Here is a 14,848-nt window from a genome sequence, read left to right as displayed (position 1 = left end):
TTGGCGTCTAAAATGCGGGAGCGGAGCCACTCATGTCGGGTCCAGAAGAGGTTGGCGCGTAAGCCAGTAGCGCCCCGCAGAGGCTAAACACATCCATTACAACTATTACCCATAATACTGTATATTGTTTTGATCGCAATTGAAATCACGTATAGCTGCCGTTTCGTTTAGCGGAGGGCTTAGGATGGCGTTTTCGGGCCGGACTCTGCTTTTTAAACTTGACGAAGGGCTGAAATTAAAATTGTAAAACCAGAAATGTAACCTCATAATCTTCCGTGGGCGTGGTATGGGTGATCTCATCGAGTGACGTCGTACAGATACTTCCGGGTGTTTCCAAGCTACTTGAGAAGACGAAAGGCGACGCAAACTTAAGCGCTTGGCAAAACTTTTTTCTTTTCGCTCACCAAAAATGAATCGTATTTTTGGCAAGGGGAAACCCAAAGCTCCGCCGCCGAACCTCACGGACTGCATCGGAAGCGTAAGTCCAGTTTTAGATGGGGGTTTTTTCCCTTTCATTTTCTAGTAAACAAAGACGAGCCCGGGCTTCAATTTCCTCAGCCAGAAAAAGACGACGTATTTATTTTGGCAGATGAAGATCAATGTTGCCGATGTCATTGCGAATCGGCGCCTTTGTCAGGCCCCGAATATTTTTGACCAACACAAATCGGATAACGAGCCATCATGGAAACTATTTCCTGTTGGGGTGAGATTGGGGAGAAGGACGCGAACCGGTTTTGCGGGTCTTCCGGTTACTACGTGTTATTTTGAGCTAGCCTTAGACTGTACAATGGTCCCTCGTTTATCGCGGTGGGTGCGTTCTAAAAATAACGCGCGATAGAAGAAATCCGCGAAGTAGCCATCCTTATTTTCTTTTGGACAGTCATACATGTTTTAAGGCTGTGAAAATCCCCACAATAAAGTATTGTGAACGCATGGACTCTTAATAACCTAAAGTGACGTATTTGGGATTTTGCCTTTTTTATTCTCCGATAGGCTCGTGCGTAGGTGCAAGTGAAGGCCCTCTGGGAGTAGGAGAGATTTTAACATTATATATTTGAAGAGTAGTAGCGATGCAGAAAAAACGATGTGTAGACTTCAGCGAAATGAGGGCCGCGCAATGAATCGAATTTCAATCGCAATCATGATTGGCCGAGACGATTATCAAATCGTGAGCACATAGTAGCCGCTTATAGCCCGAAATCTACGGTATTTGCTTTTTTTTTTTGCGATATTGTTGATGGAACTGAAACTAAAGGCTTCTCTGAAAAGGTGGACGCTCGCACGGAGTCGGTGGATAAGAAAATCGCCAGACTGGACGCCGAACTGGGCAAGTACAAGGAGCAGATGAAGAAGATGCGAGATGGTCCATCAAAGGTGAAACACGCAAGGAATCAATGGGAAAGTGAGGCCTCATCAATCATCTGTGATATATATATATATATATATATACACATATATATATATATATGTGTGTATAACCCCGCGGCAAAATAAAAGCTCCCCCGCGACACTTAGTTCTTGGATCGAAGCCGCACAATGCATAGCAAGAACTTTGCATGATGAAATCATAGAAAGGCCCGCAAATGTCCTAAGTTGTTGGCTAGCGGCCCTCTGGCGTTTTTGGGGCGCGGACGCCAAAATTTGTATCGCGCCCTGTTCGCGGGTTGCCGTTGAAAGGATTCGTGCCAAAATGGCGGGACGCGCACGATAACACATTGGGCTTTGGATACGTTCAAATGTGGGACGCGTTTCGCAGAGACGAGACAACGTGTGTGGCGCCGCGCTTCCTCGCTACATAATGTAATATCGACAGCGGCCAGAGGTGGCGCCAAAAAACCAAGCGCAAGCCAAACGAAGCGCAAATAAACCGATTAAGGATCAACTGAATCGGTTCTAAAAAAAAAAAAAAAGTCCTTATTCCGGGTGCGGCCCGGTACCGACTACGACATGTACGACGCCGAACCGAGAGCGGCGCCCAGAGGGTTCCAGAAATATCGCGGGTGTTCCACGAAGCCTCACTTGGGGGGGGGGCGTGTTTTCGCTGTTGACCGAGCGCATTTCTCTGTGCGCCCGCCCCCTCTAGAACATGGTCAAACAGAAGGCCATGAGGGTCCTCAAGCAGAAGAGAATGTAAGGGCCCGTCTGGACGTCCTTATTTCTTTCCGCTCGCTTTGACGTTGAAGACTCGCTTTGACGTTGAACGGTGGGCGCGGCAGGTACGAGAGCCAGCGAGACAACCTGATGCAGCAGTCCTTCAACATGGAACAGACCAACTACACCATCCAGTCCCTCAAAGACACCAAAACCACAGTAAGACCCGGCTCGTCGCCGCCGCCGACCGCAAAGCGCTCCCGCTTTTTGTCTTTTCTTTCTACGTTTCCATCCCCCGCCTGGACGGGAAAGCCGCTCACCTGGAGCGACGGAGCGCCGCGTGACCGACGGAGGCCGGCGTTTCCGCGCCTGCCGCGACCGACTCGGGATGAAGGGCGGATGGCCGCGGTCGCGTGAGGTCACGCGGCCCTCCGGAGGTTAACCTTTCAGATAAGGCCCGGCGCCCAAAGAGTTAACGGGAAGCGGTTTTGACAAAATATCCGCTTGATACAGACGGCGTGTGTCAAAGCCAAATTTTTCCGTACGTGGCTCACAGAGGTAAAACATCCTTCCGCTTTCCGCATCCAAACGCGAAATGCGGAGCTCCGCTAGTAACTTAAGCCGCGTTATTCTACTGTCAGCCACTAGACGGAGCCGGCCGAAAAATTTCAAGGCCGAGTCGAAACAAAAGTATTCGGAGCCAAAGCCGATTTCAGGTTAACTAGGGTCTCCGCCGACTCCGTTTTGAAATACGGTCCTCGCAATTGTGACAACCGCTCCGAACGCGGGACGCGCGTCTCACCAACTTGTTGGGTTTAAGGTGGACGCCATGAAGGTGGGCCTGAAAGACATGAAGAAAGCCTACAAGCAGGTCAAAATTGATCAAATCGAGGTACCGTCTTTTAAGAGTCTTTTCTGAGCTGAGCGCAGATGTTTCGTCGTTTTAAAATCATTTGCTGTTAAAGAACATTCAAGACCAGCTGGAAGACATGATGGAGGACGCCAACGACATCCAGGAGGCGCTGGGACGCAGCTACGGCACGCCGGAGATCGACGAGGACGACCTGGAGGCGGGTCAGTGGCGCCTATGTCAGGAGCCTTTCAGAGTCAGCCCGAGCCGGCTCGTACCAACGGGCAAAAATACGCTTGCGCCAATTGCAAAAAGGACTCACCGGGCGCGCCGCTGACGCACGCTTCTCGGCCGCAGAGCTGAGCGCCCTGGGAGACGAGTTCCTGATGGACGAGGACAGCTCCTACTTGGACGAAGCGTCTTCGGCGCCGGCCATCCCCGAGGGCCTTCCGGCCGCCAAGACCAACAGGGTAGGCCGGCCTCAAACGTTTCCGAGTGTTTCCGGCCGTTGGTTCATTTCATTTGCGTTTCCGTCTTCCCCGATGGCAGGACGGCATCTTGGTGGACGAATTCGGCCTCCCGCAGATCCCCGCCACTTAGGCGGACCGAGGACTCGTCGGACGCGTACGGCGCGCGTCGTCTTCGTTCATCCGAGTGGCGCTCGGCGCCCGGGACTGACCCAAAAGAGCCCGTTGGCTTCATCTCCGCCATCGTTCTAATAAAGGGGAATTTCTCCACGCCGTGTTCTGTGCCCCGCCCCCTTCCCCGGGGAACCCCGACGTCATTTTCGGTCGGCGGCTTAAGGTCCGTTCGCACCGGGCCGCGAGCCGTTACTCGGGTGGATATTTTCTAAAGTCGTGGATTCCTTCGCGTTTTCGCGATTGACATTTGTCAGTGACATTCTGACCGACGGAATACTTTGGGTACTGACATCTGGCGATCGGCTACTGAGCGGTCGATACTTTCGTCGCCCATTACTCCGCGTGCTTAAGTGCTAACCTGTTATTTTAGTGCCTTAAAAGCTCAAGTCATTGATTATTTTGAGTACCGGAACCAATCGATTACTGTAGCGCCTAAACTCGTTCGGGCCATTTTTCAACCTGGCGTTTAGGCAAAATATTATGAAAATTACAAATGAACGCATGGGCCGCCTGGACGCAAACGTCCAAAATACGTCTTTGGGCCGTCACGAGCGAGGCCGCGGACGCCCCCCGGCCCGATTCGGACGGATCTTTGACGTCGACGGCCGAGTTAAAAGCCCCCCCGAAGGGTCAAATCGTCAGTCCGTGGGCGTATTTTTGCTCAACCTTCCGCCACCGCTAGAGGGTGACATTTGACTTTTTTTTTTTTTCCTGGTCCATTGTCTGGGACTACTTCTTTCTGCAGTCACACTCGTTCTTTTTCGCCCTTCTTCGTGGAAAATAGAAAGATTTGTTGTCGTAGAGAGGTTTTGTTTTGTTTTTTTTTCCATTTTATTTTCGCTCACGTCATCACCAGCTGAGTCTGTAGCTGCGAGGGAAGATTTTGCGGTGGAGGTACTGGACGGCGCCGGCCCGTCCGCGCACTCGCTCAAATTCGTAAAAGGGGATCTGGAGGAGAGGGCCGGCTTCAAGCGGGCTTTTTTCAAAGCCCGGCGGGCGGGAAAAGCGAGCGCACCTGAACGACCCGGTAGCCCAGCAGCTTGAGGTGGCGCTGTTTGATGCTCTCGGCGCCGAGGAGCCGCCTGACGCCGGTGCTGAACCTCCGCCGGTCGTCCAGGCACAGCGCGATCCTGCGGGCCGCCAAAGAAAAGCGAATTAAACGAGGGAGAACGGCCGACTCCTTCGCGGCCGTCAAAGGGACACGGATGGGCTCGCTTCCTGCGGCGAGCGCGGCAATCGCCCGTGAAACCGTTTAGTTATTTGCTGTAAACGATACGCTTTGAGTCTTGGATAGGCCGGCCACACGAAACGGAACGAGCGACGGCAAGAGAAAGGACACGCTTTCCCCAAAGGACATTGAAACCCTTTGGGATTTCGGGGCTACGGCAATACAATTTGATGGATCGAATCAATCGTTTGACGAAAAGCGCCAACTCCTTCGCTGCCAAAGAAGTTCCATTGTCGCCGGGCGGGCGGGCGGGCGGGCGTTTCAACCGGACGAAGGCGATGCGCGAGGGCTGTTTTCGGAGCGTCCGGGAAGTTACGGCACGCACCTCTGGAAGGCGCGGCGGTGGGCGGCCGGCAGCACGTATCCTTCCTCGTCCAGCTTGATCTCAGCGTCTGCGCGCGGGGACGGCGCGTCAAAGTCTTTCCGGGGCGCGCCGGCGCCGAGCGCCGCTTTACCCAGCGTGTAGCAGTAGGGCGTCAAGACTTTGGAGGCGAAGTAGGAGCGGTCGCCCAGCAGCTCCAGCAGGCCCGATTTGACCGAGCGGTAGAGCTGCGGCTCCGCCGCCGTCTCCAGCGAGCCGCCCGCCGTCAGGAAGGACTTGACGCGGTACTTGGGATGCAGGCGGGGTCCCTGGACGCACATGGGGGGGGGGTTAGGGTGGTACCTCACTTTACCAAATCCATTTCTTCCTTTTTCTGTTTTTTTGACAGAGAACCACTTTACATGTAAACGGCCTAACCAAGGAGTGTCAAACACACAGCCGATTTTGTAAAGTCCAGAAATAAGCTGAATTTTGTTCAGTCAATGAAAAACTTGAAACGTCTCGCGATGAATAGTGACGTTAGTGTTTTATGATTGATGGCCATGTTGCGCTTGGCGCTATTTTGGCCAGTCAACTTGTTGTTTTAAATACATACCATAAATGTATCAATCTCGCTAGTTTACCACCCCTTTTAAACTCTCGATCGGTCTCGGGATCGATCGCGACGATCTCCGAACGTAATCAAGAGGTATCCCCCCCCCCCCCCCCCCCCCCAGTCTTTACATCGAATTTTCCACAAATGATCTTTCTTCTTCATTTCTGAGAAAAGAAACAAAACATTTGTGATCGTTTTGTTGCCATTCCCTCTGGCACAGCTCCATCTAGCGGACGCATAAGGTAAGCCCAGCCAGTACTGGGGCTTCTTTTCTCCACGCCTAATAATGAGATGCGCCCTACAACGGTATATGAAAACACTTTTGAAATCGGCCATTGGTTGACTGCGCGCCTTCTGACACTCGCGAACCTTAATGTGCGGAGAATACAGCAACGGAAAAAGAAAAGCGGGCCTGACCTCATAGAAGGGGCACTCCAATTTGACAGTCATGTAGAGTTGAGTCAGCTGCCCCAGGACAAAAGCTTCTATGCCGTCGCCTTCCTCTGAAAGGCGACGGATCAGAAAGGTGCCCGGGCCGGGGCCGGGGCCCGGGGCCCGGCCCGCCGAGCGGCGCGAGTCACCTCGCAGCCGCTGCAGGAAGACGTCGCCGAAGACCTTGGACACAAAGTTGACGGGGAACCTCTCCACCAAGATGCAGGAGTGCAGAATGGCCAGCAGCGCGCGGGGCGGAAAGTGCCAGAAGCGGGCCCGCAGGACGCTCTCCACCTTGCCGAAGAGCCGCCCGGCGTTGGGCGGCAGGTAGCCCAGCTTCCCGAAGGGCGCCAGCTGCCGCGCCAGCTGCCCGGCGCCGTAGCCGTCCGCCCGGTACGCCAGGCTCTCGGCCAGCGCGTCCAGCGCGGCCGGCGACAGGATCCTCCTGCGGCCCAGGAAGCGCGCCGCCTCGCTCAGCGTCTCCGGGTGGCACGAGAAGGCCGTGGCGGCCACGCGGCGCTCCAGCGCCTCGGCCAGGAAGCGTTCGCTGTGGCCCGAGCGCAGCAGCGCCGTCAGGACGGCGGCCAGCTGCCGGTCCGAGAAGCGGGGCACCTGCCCTGCCGCTCGCTCCAGCAGCCGGATGAGCAGCGGCGTGGCCCTCCGCTGCTCCGTCGCCGCCAGGGCGCCCAGGAGCCCGCTCACCTGCGCCTCGTCCATAGAGGGCGCCAGAGCGGCGGCGCGGGCGTGCATGGCGTCCAGCAGCCGGCCGTGTCGGGCGCCGCCGGCGTGGGCGAGGAGCCCGTAGACGGCCGCCAGTTCCTCCGCGCCCCAGCGCGAGGGGTCCTCTTTCCGGATTTGCGCCGTGGCCTCCTCCAGCGCGGCGCCGCCGGGGCCTTCCGCCGCCAGGAGGGCCCGGCCCAGGGCGCACAGCTGCTCCACGCTCAGGCGCCCGCCGTCCAGCCTCTCCCGGCTCTCCGACAGCAGCCGCACCTAAAACGCGCCCCGCCGTTAACGCCTTCTTTTCGCCGCGCGTTTGAAAGCGCGAGGCTCGGGGGCCGCATCATTTTACGTGGCCCGCCAAATGCCAACGTTGACTTCAAATTTCTGGCTGAAATACCAAATTTTCAAGTTGTCTTCGACTTTCACTTTTGGAATCAATCCCAGGCGTGTTACTGTGGCGTCGGTGCAGTATTCTCACAATGTGAGTGTTGAAGGCACGGCGCACTAAATCGCATTTTGGGATCATTATTTTTTTTGTCTAAAAATTGCACGGGGCTCGCGGCCCGAAATTTCCTGTCCAAGCAAATGGATTTTTTTTCATTTGAAGATCCCTACCATGAGGGTGCTCCAGGGGTCGATGCAGAGACGCGCGCAAGCCAGAAGCGCCGACACCAGATGGCGATGGGGCAGAAGGCGCGAGTCGCACTCCAGCCGCGAGCACAGGGCCCGCACCGCCTCGTCCTCCAGCACCGACGGATCCCGCAGGGACGGGCTCCCGCCCTCCTCCCGCTCCAGGTCGGCCAGGCGGTGGAGGGCGGCCGCCGCTCCTCCCCCCGACACCGTCGACGCCGAGCGCAGCAGCTTCAGCACCTTGGGCGCATTGACGTCAGTTAGAAACAGCCATTTCACAAAAAGCGGCTCGTGTTGGCCATAGTGAAAATGAGGAGCTACAGCGGTGGCCGGCCTTGCCTAGACGGAGCTGCGCTAAGGGGAATCCAAACAAAACAATCTGATCTAAACTTGCGGTATTTGTGCCAACAAATTGCTTCAAAACCATGCGCCCGGTTTGGGGAAATCGTGTTCAAAGAATGACGAAATACTTCCGAGTAAAATAACGAGCGCGACGGAAGCGTCGGCGCCCGACCTTAGCCGAAGACGAGCAAGCGTTCAGACGCCTGCGGAGGTCGCGCTCCTCCTCGTCGGGGTCGGCCGCGCCGCGCCGCCGGGTCAGACGGAACCCGGCCGAGGAAGGCTCCCCGACCGCCGCGGCCGTCAGGTTCCGGGCGAGACGCCCGGCCCGCTCGCGCGGGAAGGCGGAGAGCAGCTGGAACCCCAGGGGAAGTTTCCCGACCAGCTTGAGGGCCATGACCGCAGTCCAAACGGCATCACGCTAGAAGACGCACAGCAACAAATCAAAGAAGAGCCACTGATGTGGCTATTTTACAAGGCTTTGGGACGCTGACCCCCCCCCCCCCCAAATCAAAATGGCAAAGACCTGAAAGTTTCTGAAAGGGATTCTGTGTCATTTCTCGCATGCGCCTGCGGGAGCTTTAGAGGTATTGCGGTAAATGCGGCACCTCCTGCTGTCCGATGCTATAACAGACATGCCCCCCCCCCCTCCCTAACTAGACCTACTCTTATATTTAAAACATATTGTTGGTCGATCAGAACACATTTATTAGCGAGTTGTTTGAAATACACAATTCGATTCAATCGAAGTAGAATTGTCTTTAGGAATGCAGTAATTCAAATTATGTGGGGACCCCTGACCCAAATGAAGCTCCTCCCGCCAGGCAAGAATTAAAATTGTGTATTCCACTTCAACTTTGTACATTTTCACATGTACACTATTACTATCCGTTTCCATACGTACCTATGTTCACGGTGCTTGTTTTGGGATGCTTCAAGTGAGTAGAGAAAAAAAACATTCATTTGGAACAAATGTGCACCTAAATTAGCAAGAACGGCTGTGCTTAGAAATAAAAGTGCAGACACGTTGGATGGGGAAGCGGTGTGCGCCAACTAGCAACGACGTATAAAACAGAGTTTTCAAAAGAAAATTCTCTTTTGGGAAACGCAGCCCTGCGCAACCTTGAAGCTAGCCATTAGCAACTTAGCTGCTAACTTCGCGGCCGCACGGGGAAAGTGGCCAGCGGATGTCAAGCGCTTTCAGAAGATAAATACTTAATTCCAATAAATTGTCGGCAGCGGTTTACTACATACCTGTCCCCCAGTCGCACGAAAAAAATGAGCGGACGAGCATTATGTACTCCAGGCAGACGAAAAATGCTCTCGTAACGTGCTTCCGTAACAATGTTTGTTGCATTTAGGGGATGCTCGTTTTTCTGATATATCTATCGGCTACCGTACACATCAGTTAGTTTTCGGAATTACATCGGATCTTCGATATGCATGCGAAAACAGTAAACGGAATTTTTAAAATCATGTGGGCAACTAAATGAATAGATACTCCAACAAAAAAACGAGATTTACTGAGACGTAGATATAATGGCGAGTTCCTCGAAGCACACCCGAATGCAACAAGCCAAAGTACTAAAATGTTTTGACCACTAGAGGGCAACAAAATGTGATTGAAACGCGCGCGCAAAGGGGGGTCTTCGGTCAAGGACGGAACAGGCTATCAAGATCTTGAGGTTAGGCACGGAAAAACAGCACTTGCCCCTTTCTTTGATGACAAATAACCGACTTAATACTGCACGCATTTAACAAAATATGTGCTGCGTTCGGTCGTAGTGTGTTCCGACTTAGGCACACGCCAATCATTTGAGTTTGGTTTTGTTGGTCAGTATTTCGGTAATGGTTCTCTTTTTTTCTGTCTAAATACAGTAGATCATTGAGTTATAAAACGTCTTGTGAAACTGTATTCAAGGACAAGCGGTCCGATTGCATTTTCGTGGGCTTGTCCAAATGTGACCAGAAATAAAACTAGTGGGACGTATCAACAACAAACAGGAGTTGTTGCTGAAAGCAAGCAGACAAAAAACAAACATGAGAATGCTTTATTCCAAAAGTTTATATTATAAAAAGAAAGGAAACGTCATCGTTCAAGAGAATTATTGCGTGCTTTACAAAAAGTTTTATTAGCGAGAGTGGCGCAACGCGGCGGGCGGTTGGCGGACAAGGCCGGCTTGGGCTTTCGCCTCGGCTTTCGCTTGGGCTTTCGCCTCGGCTTTAATCGTCCTTATCCTTGGCGCCGTGTTTGAGGATGCGCGTGAACTCCACGTAGTTGAAGTTGCTCTTCTTGTCGATGGGGGCCTCGCGGAAGAGCTCGTCCACCTCGTCGTCCGTGAAGCGGTCGCCCATCGTCGTCAGCAGCTCCCTCAGGTAGTCTTCCGGGATGAAACCTGGAGGAAGCGCCGCGGAACCCCACTTGTCATCATGTCAAATACTATCGTAGTTTGCCGGTGCTGAAAATTCCCATCAACTACCTTTTTTTCTCTCCCCGACACCCCGCGGCCGGCGCTCCTCTTAATATGAAGCTGATCCGGCACCGTAGCGATTAACCGCGTTCGACGGATAGCGGCGTCGCCATCGCCGGCTAAGACACACGCCGTCGGCCAAGCGATAGCTAAATACGAAAGCGTAACGCATAAGATTTCAAATTGCGCCCGACCCGGCAAGGGACGTGTCGCGCTAGGTCAAATCGCGGAGACAATCGCGAGCGAGCGCTGGACGGAAGCGACGGCTTTGAAGCCGCGCCGGCGCACTCCGTTTCTGACACGGGCAGGGATCCGCACCCGGAGCCTTCGAGCGAGCCGCGCTAGCGAGTGAGCCTGCAGCAACTCATCTTTCCTCAATAAGATGGCTGTGCAAATTTTGCAATAGAATTGGTCAAAACAAAAAACAAAAGACGCAGATGCAGGCACACCTAGCTCGTAAAAAGCCAAGACCGTGTTGTCAGATGTGAAAATGTTGCTGTTTGCATACTTGACCAAATATGTATAGAAACCCTTATTGCGCAGTCAAGAATACCTTTTCATTGTTTTTGTCATACGACTCAAAGAAAAGAAGGACAGCTGACACGTTTCGGAAGCCAGCAAAGTCCAAAAATGACTCTCGTCAAAGTCACATCTTTTCGCCAAAATACTCTACTTATGTTGTCCAAAATTGCTATGAAATCCAATCCTTCACCTTGTAGCGTCTGTGTTTACGCAGCCGCGGCGCACAATATTTTGTGCGCCTTGGGAGATGTGCGACGATGCCTAAAACGGGCTCGCAAACTCCTCGCCTTTCGGGCTAACGCTCGGCACCGAAAGGCTTTACGGGGTGGGCCTCTCGAGCTTTTTTTTTTTTTTTTCGGTTACCTGTTCCCTCTTCGTCGAAGCAGGCAAAGGCGTTCCTGATGACGTCCTCGGGGTCGGTGCCGTTGAGCTTCTCGCCAAACATGGTGAGGAACATGGTGAAGTTGATGGGCCCGGGAGCTTCGTTCATCATGGCCTCCAGGTAGTCGTCGTTGGGGTTCTTGCCTGCGCGGAACCGGCGCGTCACTACGCGTCGGCGGCCGGCCCGACCGCTCGGCAAAGACCCGCCGAAGGAAAAACTGAAAGTTGCTTCGCGAGCGCCACCGTATACGTCGCGTTCAATTAAGGTTATAAGCCCAAATATACACGCGACGGTGTTCTGTACATCCTAGCATATGGCTGTCACTGACTTTTTGCTATGTCTTCCACGTAAGCCAAACGTTTTGAATAGTTGGAGGTCAAACCTACAGGGACTGTACCCTCGGACGCCGGTTCAGGCCGCTCGCTTCTTTTATTGAAAATTATGTCGCCGCAACAATGTCCGCTAACACAAGCTGCCGTTGGACTAAATGGAGGGGCAATTAGATAGACAGACAGACAGAATACGTCAGTCTGTCACTGACTAAGCAGCTAGCGGGAGAGCTTGCTAGCTAGCTAGATAGATCCGTCGGTCTGTCGCTAGCTATGTAGCAAGAAATCCCGCTCGCAAGCTAGATAGATCATGTTTTTCAGAAAAAAAATGTGTCGCTTTTTGTTTTGTTTTTCTGCAGCGGCAGCGGCGTGGACTGACCGAGCGAGGCGAGCATGTCGTGGAGGTCCTCCTTGTCCACGAAGCCGTCGCGGTTCTGGTCGATCATGTTGAAGGCCTCCTTGAACTCCTGGATCTGGGACTGGTCAAACATGGCGAAGACGTTGGAGGTGGCGCGCTGGGGCCGCTTCTTGGTGGTCTTGCCCTTTGCCCGCTTGCTCGACATCTTGACGCTTTCGATCCCGGCGCTGCAAAGGCAAAGGCGGCCCGGTGAGAGCCGCCGGGCGTCGATTCCGCCCGCCTCACGGGCTATAAATGGTTACGTCTTTCTAGACGGCTGTAAGGTCAAGGAGATGCGCGCGGATGCCCTTGTGAGGCCGCCGTTGGAAAAAACGGGCCCATCTCAGGAATGAGCCGTGACAGGCTGAGACAGGAATTGCCGTGATCCCAGCCTCACGTTCCGCTCCTGTTACTTTGGTCCCAATGCGGACACGTCAATTTTCAAGCTAATTTACCAAATGAGGTTTTCCAACTATCATTTTAAGAAATGAGCCGAAACGAGGTCAACGTTGGGTCTAGACAAAAACACACTTACAGGGAGGCAAAAAGGATGACATTTTCCAAGCCGGAAATGGAACGCGGCCTAGGAACCAAATAAACACATCGAAGTTGCGCTAATGCGCTAAGGGAAATTTTCCGACAGTTTACAGATAAGATTCTATTGAATAAACTGAATTGAGGCCAACTTTTGGTCTAAGCATAGACAAAAGCGCACCCACTCACCTCATACACGCACTTATGAAATGCGACACACCTATTAGAATGAAGAAAGGAACATGAAACCAAGACGTCATTTGAGGCAAATACGAAGCCAAATTCGAAACTGGAAACGGAACGCGGCCCGGAAGGCAAACAAACAAGATGACGTTGGCGAGATTCTGACTAGTAGATCAAATACTTTTCGTGTAACCACGCGTAAAAGGCAAGCCGTTCGTCCGGCATGTCATGTTGCCGAAACGAAGCGAGTGACGACCGCCGCGATCGAGCTAACGACAGCTAGCTTGCTAACCGCCCCGTTTTTCCTTTTTCGCGTCACATCGACACCGAAAGCACGTCGACTTTACGCCGTTTTATCGGCGGGGGCTAACGCGGTAGGATGTTGATAAAAGGCGGAACATTTACCTGACGACAAAAAAAAGCAAATTGTTGTCAAGTTAGCTTAATCGCTTGGCCCCTCTTCTTAGTAGTCGCAACCACCGCCCTTCACTTCCTGACTTGTTGTCCAGGCTCGGGACGTACCAACTCCAAACACGAAGGGTTTGTCTCCCCAACAAGGGAAAACGTTATACCTCTCGATAAAATCACAACGCTTTCAAGGCACCGTAAATACACGCGGTACATCTCAAAATGCCAAAATGCACATTACATGCGCATACTGATTCAGGCCTCGGACTAAAATTATCGACGGCGCGATTGCTCACACCCCTACGCGAACAAGTGAAACGTTCCCAAGCGCTCCGCTACGTTGGTTGACGTTCCAGGATATCTCCAAATATGGCAAGAGAAGCCCGAGCGACCATATTATGCAATCGTGGGCCATTAAAACAATAGATTGTGAAGCAAAGCTACTCTCTGGGTCAAATTTTGCTGTTTTGACCATATATGTTGGTCTGGACAATAATAGATGTTGAATGGGCCACAAAGAAAGCAGGTGGCAACGATGACGGGTCCGGGAACTCAAACATGAGCAAAGAGGCGGAAATGTGCGGCATTTAGAATCCACGCCACTCCGTTTCGCCTTAAAAACTCATTAGTTTAGGTTTTTTCAATCACCACAGATTCGTTGGATTTATTTGTTTTCATTTGAAAAAAAAAGCTTATAACGTTTCTTCGGTTTTCGGAGGGTCTACTTCGGCGACAGCTAGCGGCCGATTACCAGCACTACAAAAGCAAAGTGGATTTTTTTTTTTTTTTTTTGACGTTCCAGGACTAACAAAAAAAAAAGATTATTTTGACCAACCTTCTGGTTCATTTGTTTCCCGGGTTTGGCCTCAATATGTTTGCCCTGAGTCCAAATTTGTCCACTCAAACTCCCTTTGTTTTGTGGCATCCACTGCAAACGTCAGGCGGCAGTTATGAGAGCGAAACCGGAGCGCTGGTGGCCTAAAGAGACTTAAGATAGTGACAATGACGAGTAACAATAGCTTCGGCGGTGGCTAAACTTAGGACCGGCTGTTGTGTCCCCAAGCTAAAGCAAAAGATAGAAAATGCTCCCTGGGGACGGCAAGCGGCTGCAACAGCCGCACACAATAGCAAAACGATAAAATATTACACAATAACCCCCCCCCCCCAAAAAAAAAAAAAAACAGATAAGTGCCTTCTAACAAAAGTAATCCTTCACAGCTAATATTTGACCTCTGACACGTCCTGTAAATTATTCATTTATCGCAACATACCATGATTTGATTCAAACGATCACTCAGTTTAACAGCTTCATTACACTTGATTCGTGCTAAATGTGACTCGAATTGTTTATAATGAAAAGAAGAAAGAAAACCATACACATTACACAAATGCTGATCGATTTCATTTCATTTTTCATAGATGCTGCACAACTTTGGGGATTTATAGCAAAATGAACTCCAGCTGCATCGCGAGGAAAAGAAAACAACACTACACTGAGGCGTTCACTGACCGCTCACAATGTGGGAAATTTCAAAGACTCTTAACTTAACCCGCAACAAATGCATAATTTACGAATATGAACACAAGAAAATATGAAGAATCTACAAAAGATGAGATTTATTCCGTTTTGCTATAGTTGTTACACTGTCACCAAAGTGTTGGTGCGTCTTTTATACAGCAACGTAGGAAATACCACAAGTTGACCCAAAAAATGAACCCCTGGGTGTCCGGCGATTGCTAAGCCATTGAATTGAGTCATCGAAATGCTTGCAAA

General features: G+C 52.1%; 3 protein-coding genes across 4 annotated transcripts; 1 reads left to right on the top strand and 2 right to left on the bottom strand.

The window, feature by feature from the left end:
* The first annotated feature begins 291 nt into the window (after nt 1-291).
* chmp5b (charged multivesicular body protein 5b) lies at nt 292-3,678 on the top strand. Its single transcript, XM_088401891.1, has 8 exons — nt 292-478; nt 1,270-1,374; nt 2,084-2,130; nt 2,217-2,310; nt 2,912-2,983; nt 3,057-3,165; nt 3,299-3,411; nt 3,491-3,678. The coding sequence occupies exons 1-8, from the start codon at nt 410-412 to the stop codon at nt 3,539-3,541; spliced, it is 660 nt and encodes a 219-aa protein (XP_088258017.1). The 5' UTR covers nt 292-409; the 3' UTR covers nt 3,542-3,678.
* Nucleotides 3,679-4,364: 686 nt separating this feature from the next.
* fastkd3 (FASTK mitochondrial RNA regulator 3) lies at nt 4,365-9,408 on the bottom strand. Of its 2 annotated transcripts, none has more exons than XM_088401882.1 (9): nt 8,753-9,040; nt 8,024-8,269; nt 7,495-7,749; nt 6,309-7,149; nt 6,145-6,230; nt 5,266-5,440; nt 5,136-5,202; nt 4,598-4,712; nt 4,365-4,530 (listed from the first exon to the last, which is right to left on the bottom strand). In XM_088401882.1, exons 2-9 carry the CDS (start codon nt 8,243-8,245, stop codon nt 4,432-4,434), a joined length of 1,860 nt encoding a protein of 619 aa, XP_088258008.1. In that variant the 5' UTR covers nt 8,246-8,269; nt 8,753-9,040; the 3' UTR covers nt 4,365-4,431. The 2 variants fall into 2 exon arrangements, with proteins under 2 accessions (XP_088258008.1, XP_088258007.1); XM_088401881.1 differs by lacking the exon at nt 8,753-9,040 and adding an exon at nt 9,103-9,408 and having other exon boundaries at nt 4,371-4,530.
* Nucleotides 9,409-9,885: 477 nt separating this feature from the next.
* LOC148408178 (myosin regulatory light chain 2, smooth muscle minor isoform) lies at nt 9,886-13,237 on the bottom strand. The gene is made up of 4 exons (XM_088401749.1): nt 13,072-13,237; nt 11,932-12,137; nt 11,205-11,366; nt 9,886-10,244 (listed from the first exon to the last, which is right to left on the bottom strand). The coding sequence occupies exons 2-4, from the start codon at nt 12,113-12,115 to the stop codon at nt 10,072-10,074; spliced, it is 519 nt and encodes a 172-aa protein (XP_088257875.1). The 5' UTR covers nt 12,116-12,137; nt 13,072-13,237; the 3' UTR covers nt 9,886-10,071.
* Nucleotides 13,238-14,848: the final 1,611 nt, after the last annotated feature.

This window comes from Hippichthys cyanospilos, chromosome 19 (assembly GCF_059441005.1).
Source record: "Hippichthys cyanospilos isolate Australia breed blue-spotted pipefish chromosome 19, RoL_Hcya_1.0, whole genome shotgun sequence".
NCBI classification, from domain to species: Eukaryota; Metazoa; Chordata; class Actinopteri; order Syngnathiformes; family Syngnathidae; genus Hippichthys; species Hippichthys cyanospilos.
Note: the sequence above shows the minus strand (reverse complement) of the source record. Positions and strands in the feature narration are given on the sequence as shown.